The sequence below is a fragment of the Lates calcarifer genome, unplaced genomic scaffold, assembly GCF_001640805.2.
Source record: "Lates calcarifer isolate ASB-BC8 unplaced genomic scaffold, TLL_Latcal_v3 _unitig_4734_quiver_3589, whole genome shotgun sequence".
Classification (NCBI taxonomy): Eukaryota; Metazoa; Chordata; class Actinopteri; family Centropomidae; genus Lates; species Lates calcarifer.
Window position 1 is genome coordinate 1 of NW_026117067.1, and position 7,628 is coordinate 7,628.

General features: G+C 38.0%; 1 protein-coding gene and 1 long non-coding RNA gene across 2 annotated transcripts; both read left to right on the forward strand.

The window, feature by feature from the left end:
• The first annotated feature begins 151 nt into the window (after positions 1 to 151).
• LOC108902187 (uncharacterized) lies at positions 152 to 773 on the forward strand. The gene is made up of 3 exons (XR_001964021.2): positions 152 to 308; positions 402 to 502; positions 671 to 773. It is a non-coding gene; the product is annotated as an uncharacterized LOC108902187 (long non-coding RNA).
• Positions 774 to 887: 114 nt separating this feature from the next.
• LOC108902185 (uncharacterized) lies at positions 888 to 6,658 on the forward strand. The gene is made up of 6 exons (XM_018703940.2): positions 888 to 970; positions 1,064 to 1,168; positions 1,287 to 1,439; positions 1,540 to 1,661; positions 2,440 to 2,660; positions 6,585 to 6,658. The coding sequence occupies exons 1-6, from the start codon at positions 890 to 892 to the stop codon at positions 6,656 to 6,658; spliced, it is 756 nt and encodes a 251-aa protein (XP_018559456.1). The 5' UTR covers positions 888 to 889.
• Positions 6,659 to 7,628: the final 970 nt, after the last annotated feature.

Consider the following 7,628-nt stretch of genomic DNA (forward strand, 5'->3'; position numbering starts at 1 on the left):
CCAAAGTCAAACAATCTTCAAACCTTACACACAGTGCAGGGGCTTTATAGGCAATGAAAAAAACAAAACAAAAAATTGTGGAGACATTTTCAGCTTCGGACTCGCTCGGTCAAAAGATTTCTTTTGTTAAGCCAGTAGTTTTTTCACAACTGCTGTTAAAAACACAGCTTATTGTGTCTATCTTTGTCTCATTTTGTCCATAGAGAGAGGTCAGACAATCCCTGGACAAGATCCTGCAGATTGAGATAGGCCAAGAACATTGTGATCCTGATGAAGCTTACGTTGGACTTTATATGGACACTATTCAAGTACTTTAGTAAACCAGAACTTATGAATTACAAATATACACTATTCATCTACTTTTGACTCATATTTTTTGTTTTTCTCTGTTTCTGTTTCAGTGTGTTGGTGCCAAGTGCAATGAAGCGAAAAAAATCAGCTCTGACCTGTCTGATGAAGTGCAAGACGTTTGTTTCCAAGAGCTGCTGATATTTGTAAGGAGGTGAGAGTCTATTTTAAGTCTATTTCCAGATGATTTAAAAAAAAAATTTATTTGAATTATGATGATCCGGGGCCTTAATTTTGCCATTGTCATGAAATGAATGCAAATATCACCAGTTAAACTCAAAATGTTGGATTATTTAGACTGCACATTCTCTGTGGTTTGTAGGTACACCACTGAGCAGACTGAGGCTCTTGGAAAAAAAGCAGAAATGGATGAACCAGAAACAATACATTTCCTCAAGACTCTGAAAACGTGTAAAGAACTCAAGTAAGTGTTTGAGTTTACAATTCAGCTATGTTGTTGTATTTTTTAAGAATAAGGTTTATATGGTTTATTTCCTCTCAGGCAGTACATCCAGGCAACAGGAAAAAAAAATCCCTTGTCATGGAAATGGTGGAAATGCTTGAAAACATGGAGGCTTCTACTTTGAATCTTCTGATGGACATTGTAACTGACATTGCAGAGGTAGCTGTTCAATTTAATCACAAATATACTTTTTTCTTAATTTTCAAAATAGAAGCATGGTGCATTACATGCATATATTCCTGTTTTTTTCAGAGCCACCTGAAAAAGTACTTCAAATCCGACAGGAGGAGGTTCTGCTTGTGTTCTGATATAGAGCAGTATTTCCCCAAGCTGCCTTATGCTTTTGATGAACAACAGGTAAGGATGCATTTATTGTAGCCTTTTCCCTTTTATTTGTGTTAAAACAGTTTTGTCCATCTGGTTGCTGTTTTTTGAAAATTTAACTCTCTCTCTGTCTGCCTTTTTTGTCTCTCAGAGAGTGATGGATGAGGCCTATAAGGTCATCGTTGGTTTGTACTTCAAACATCTCATCCAAAGCAACCAGAAGAAACTGAAGAAGTGCTGGCCTGACATTGGAGAAACAGTCACTGAAGATGCTGAGCTTCTTCATAACACTATCTCAGACCTGGTGAGATCAACGTTTTAGTCTTAAACAGACAGCTTGTTGTTTTGTACTGCCTTGACGTATCAACATCAATTCTTGACCTGTATGTGCTGTGTTGTATCAGGCTCCTGGTGTCCAACAGCAGAACCACATCCTGCTCAAAGTTACAGAAATACTGGACTGCAACGACATCGATGCACACAAGATCACAGCTGCAAACATGCAGAAGAAATGTCACATAAAGAGGTAAACTACTCAGTGTGTTGCATTAGCTTGAAGCTCAGAGATTGTGTTTGCCAGTAGCTTCAGATACATTAGAGTCACAAGATCACAGAGGTCCAGAGTCTCAACAGTGACCATGGGAAGTCCATGGAGGTCCAATGGAGGGGAAGAGACGTCAAGGAATAAGTTGGTTCACCTTAGGTTAGATGATAACAGAGTGAATAATATGGGCCCCAGAGTTTTCAGGCCACAGAACTCAGCTGAACTGTCAGTTGAAAATATCATTGCTTTCTTGAATGACAAGCTATTGAGTAAGGTTGTTGTTAGGCTAGGCTAACTGGAGGGCAGGACTTTTACATAAAAATGAATGTCTGTTACATTCAAGCGCTTGATGCAAAACAGTGCAAACAAGCCTATCAGAGCAAGGTAAATCTCTCTAAATTTCAGCCAGTAATGACTGGTTTGCCGGAGCTGAAGAGCAGAGCATCTGTAGCAAAAAGAAACTCGGCATTCAGAGGAAGGATAACAGTCTTGAAAAGAAAATGATTGACGAGGATGAACAAGTCAAAAGCATGTATCAACAGTATTTGTGTAATTTACTCTCACTGCCAGAGGGGAAGACTCAAGATCAGTACTGCAGGTTTAAGTAAATCAGACTTAAGTAAATTTCAGTTTTGTATGTCTAGACTGCGATCTGGAAGTTCTGGTTGTAAGAGAAGTTTGGATTTTCTTAAAGTCAGCATCTAGTGGCCATGAGAGGAAGTGCATTCACTAACTTTGTTGTGTTCACCTTCAACTGCAGTGAGGACATGAAGCGCCTGCTGCAATGGAAAGGTCTTTCTAAACGGGAGGTTCAAGAGGTGCTGGACGCCCTTCCTCCTGACCTTCAACCTACACCCGATCCTGACATTCAACTCCGAGTGGCAGATCCTGGTGCTGCTGTTTCACCTGTTTTCTACCTGCTGGTGAAGACTGAGGTGCTCTACAGACGATCAACGTCAACAAGCACAAGAGACAGAGCTGGTCAGCAGTCCTGTTAGAACTCAGTCCGTTACTGATTTCACTCCTCAGATCTGATCTTTAGACGCAGATAAAGAGTAGCAGACATGTTACAGTAGCCGCATGAGAGATTAAGTTGACTGTGCACAAGGCTGCCTATGTATGAGTTAGCCTGAATGTCACTGATTTCCTTTCAAGTGCTGCTGTTATTACAGGAAAGGCAAACATGACTTTTTTTTTTTTTATCTTGTTTGTCAAATTTCCTCATTTTTAAATGTAAACAGAAATCAGTATCTATTGATGGGATTTTTATTTGTCACTGTGGCAAAAAGTTACATGAAAAAACAAACTATACTTTTATATACGTTTTACAGGGTGTTAAAGTTGTTTACATATGTGCGTTTTTTAATATTTAGGTGGATTTTGGTTGATTGCACAGCGTTTCTGGATGTTTGCATACCGTTAACAGTAAATTTGTTTTTGTGCAAAAGGCAAAGTGATATTTTAGTTGAACTTACTTAACTTGTTGAACTTTAGCTGAAGATCACAAAATGCAAACAAGCACAAGTAATTCAAAAAGGATGAACTTTTTGTTTTGCTATATGTTCAGAAAGTTACCGATCTTTTGTTCTCAAACCCTCAAATTTTAGGTTTACTTACTTTCACTTTATGTACTGTAGGTACCAGAAGTACAAAAGAATTTCAACTTAAAGGTATACATTTAGTTACAGTTGCAGATGCACTGTTTTTTACATCATGTATTTATTTTAATATTATTTATTACATTTAATTTATTTATATATATATATATGAAATTACATGTCATCTACAAATATTCACTAGGCCCTATCAAATCAAACATTACTGTTAACAAACATCTCTGAATTGCACTTGAACTTGTATTATACTTGAATTTTTCTTTAGGAGATGAGGTGTCTACATAAAATCAGTGTAAAGATCAAGATTTACTTTTTACAAATGGGATAGTTCTTGGGTTAGATGTACTGTACTGGTTTGCTGCTTTCTGTCTCAAGATACTGAATATGTTTTTAATGTTCTATGTCTATGGTGATTCTTTTTGTGAGGAGTTTATGGGGACGCAAAAAAATGCACTTTTTTTATTCTGTTATTCAGACTCCTGAATAAACTTCACAGTGACATTATAAAAATGTGTTTTTAGCTGTGTATTCGGTGTGCCAACTGTAAACACCACTAGATAGAAACTAACATCTTACTAAAATAGTCTGCTCCACTAACACCAAATCAATTTAAGTACGGCTTCACAGAACAGATCTGATAACAGTGGGTGGTGATCTGGGGTTTGGGACCTCTGAGGGAGTCCCAAGATAAATCTGAGGGATATTGTTTGGGATATTAGCATGCTAACATTTGCTAATTAGCAAGAACAGCAGAGGCTGATGAGAGTACCATTACTATTAGTTTCAACTTCTGAAACTGGGCAAAGTTTTTTCTGCATCGGTTTTTTGTTTCTTGAAGATTCATCTCTTCAAAGAGCACCTCTTCTGCTGAACCTCTAACACCCTAATGCTGAAATAACAATTACAATGCATTTGTGGTGCACTCCTATCATTTATTTGCTTGCCTTTTAGATTTAGCACTTAGTTCTTACTTCAACCTACTGAACTGAAGCTTTAGTATTGTCCCTCACTTGTAAGTTGCTTTGGATAATAGTATCTGGCAAATTAGTAAATGTATGTTGGGATTGATGGAATATTTTAAGTTGTGTAATGATCAGCTCTCTCTCTATGTGTGTCTGTGGAGAAAGTGGGAAAGATCACTGATAATGTTGTCTCCTGCCAGAACTCTTTTTATTTCTGCAGAGGAATTTAAACCCTCACTATATCAGACACCCACACAAACATGTGCCATGTGACAACATGTAGTGAGGTGAATCCATATGATTGCTTGGTTTTGGTTTAAACACAATAAATATGACTTGGTGATGGTGAAGGGCTTGTGTTGAATAAAATACCAAATTGTTAAGGTACATAAATCTTTTTCATATTTGCATTGTCTCAGACTGTCTTTTTTTTTCCTAACATGTGCCAGCAAAAGTAGTGCGTGCAAACAAACACATTTTCATTGGAAAGCACCTTTCTACTCATGACTCACTGAAATGGCATGCTTTCTTTTTGATTGCACAGACAACTGCGGGCCTGCTTTTTTATCAGATTGCCACCAAAGGAGGGAAATGTGCAGTGTGTAAGAATAAAAGCAAAAAAATTAAAAAGCTTAAATGCTGCTCAGGTTTGACCTAAAGGATCGTACCAGTTGTTTTACATGTTTAAACTCATTTGCACTTTCCGATGCAACAAGCTGTAAGCGCCACACTGAGGTGTTATTACAATATAAAGTTGTTGTGATGATTGACATTGAGAAACATTATCATTGATTTTGAGTCATGTTTCTGGCCACCTGATATGTGCAAGTAAAATAATCACTCTCCTTTCATCCATCCATTATGTATACCACTTATCCTATATCCAATCCCAGTTGACATTGGGAGAGAGGCGGGGCACACCCTGAACAGATCACCAGTCTATCACATGTATATAGACAAACTCATTCACACACCTACAGACAACTTAGAGTCACCTGTAGGCATTGCATTCATTAAACCACTAAACCTTGATGATGAAAAGGATTAGGAACGTCGTTCAAAATAAGGAAGAAAGACAACAGGAGGACTCCTTTACTAAAGCGGAACAGAAACTATGGTGGTAAGAATCTGTTATTATTATGGGTGACTTGTGGTTATTATTGGTTGTGGATTTTTAATATATAGGTCTTAAATTCAACTATATGCAAAGATCACTCAGGATTTTGATTAATCGTAATTCAGCATGAAATGAGGCCATCGAACCATCAATCGAAGTAGGTTAAATAGACTGCTGCTGCACTTTCACTTTCCTTAAACCACATCAATTGAAGTGTTTCAAGATAACATTTTTAAAATAGACACAGAGGAGCAGATATACGAAGGGTGATGGTTAAGTTCATAGTCTAAGGGAGAAGGAGATGAGTTAAATAGCTCTTGATATGCACATGCAGTTCAGTTCTACAGAAAATTTGAAGTTAATGCCTTTGTGGTTTTTCTGGTTTTACTGTCACAGCAGTGATGATCATCACTGTCAAAATGGCAACTGCTGAGCTCCCTCTTCACCTTGGGGAAGAGGAATTAGCCAGATCAGTTAACAGGGCAGGTCCAGATTTGGTGGATAACTGCATAAAGACCAGTGCTTTTACATCTGGCACATAAAGAGGCAGTTGAAAGACAGTGTGGTAGAACACAAATATGCTATAAAACCTAATAATATAAATTACCTTACGAAACCACTTCCATAGTTGTGATAACAGAAATGACAGCCTTTTCAAAGTGGAGGGTACTGAGTTTGTGGAGCAGCCTATAAAAGGGATTGATAGTCTAAATAAATCACTTGAGAGAGAGACTTATTGGATCTTCAAGGTCTTCATGAGGAAATAGATTCTTGATTTGTAGTTGATTTGGTTTACTCCTGTCATTGATGCTGATGTTATTGTATTTGCTGTACTGTTACAATTATTACTGTGACTATTTATTTATCTATTTATCTACTTACTATATAGTCTACTTGTTGTGTATTTATTGATATGCCGGTTTAGCCTCCCTTGCCATTAATTGTCTATAGAAGGAAACATGATATTTCTTCTCTTGTTTACTCCTTTCAATCACAACCTGAGGAAGACTTAGAGCATGTCAACTGAGCTTACAGCTCAAATATCATAGTTACTGTGTAATATGTATATGTGTACGTGTGTGGGGGTTATTGTCAGCACAACACTTATATTATTAGGACATGACCAGTCACAAAACAGAACTGTGACTTGCATATATTCTTTGTATTTTATATTTGCAGTGCTCTAAACTTAAAATTTCCTCTCTTATAGGATATGACCAGGTGGATAATGACTGTGGCATGCCCTTGCTCAGAACACCTACAGGGAACTTGCTGAACTCCTGAGAGTGGCCCCTGATGCCACCTCCAACACCTCTAGGGATGTCAGGGGCCTCATACAGAGATCGTGTCCAAGCACTTACCGAAGCCACCAACACATCTGGACCAGAACCTTAACCAGCACCTAGAACATGTGAAGGACGTTATGTTCCATGAGCTTTTGAGGCTGCGTCCTGTGTTGGAGCATAAGGAGTTGATGGAATTTCTGATTGATTGTTACCATCGTCAGACATTTGACCACCTCCATAGTCTGCTCCAGAACGCCACCTCCACCCAGAACTGCTTTGTGCTGATGAACTGGGTCCTACATAAATACCAGAGGTATCCACCTGCATTTTTATCTGCTGTAACTTCCTTCACTTATTTTAATTTTTCAAGCGTGTTTATGTGTACCAATGTGTCACTGACTTGTTCAGAGTTTGTGTATGCCAGTAATGTTCTTACACACTTTAATGCCAAAAATAATGTAAGAAATTTGATTCTTGTCTTGTACAAAAATACTGGCAGCCTAACTAAATACTTAGCTGTGATAAACAACTGATTAAGACAAAGACATAAAAAGAGTACCTAATTTAGTTACCAGTGTTTCCCCCTACCATTTTGGGAGCTGATGAATAATCATCGAAGAGAGAGTTTTCTGATGTAACTACCAGCCAGATCAGCCCTGGGAGTTTAGATGAATTAGCAGACATTGTCCACACACAGTAGTTTGCTACCAATTTGTCCACATTAGCAGGCAAACTAATGTTAGAAAGCACTACTCAGCTAAAACCACAATATCACTAAATTTCACAGGCTTTGCAGTAATGTTAGCTTACCTGTTCAATGCCAGCTCTGGATCGACTCTGATCCCCAAAGTCGAATGATGGTCCCCGTGAATCAAATGTCCCACCGATATTGACCCTAGTTTTCCCCTGAAACAGAGAGATAAAGAGAGATAAAGTTTTCTGTTTTTTGTTCTTGTGTGGAGTTTGTG

Excerpts from the sequence above, each read along its gene's own strand:
- LOC108902185 (XM_018703940.2), top strand. The coding sequence starts at position 890 with ATGGAAATGGTGGAAATGCTTGAAAACATGGAGGCTTCTACTTTGAAT. Across the intron at positions 971-1,063 it reads TTGTAACTGACATTGCAGAG|AGCCACCTGAAAAAGTACTT; the intron begins GTAGCTGTTCAA and ends TGTTTTTTTCAG. Across the intron at positions 1,440-1,539 it reads ATAACACTATCTCAGACCTG|GCTCCTGGTGTCCAACAGCA; the intron begins GTGAGATCAACG and ends GTGTTGTATCAG.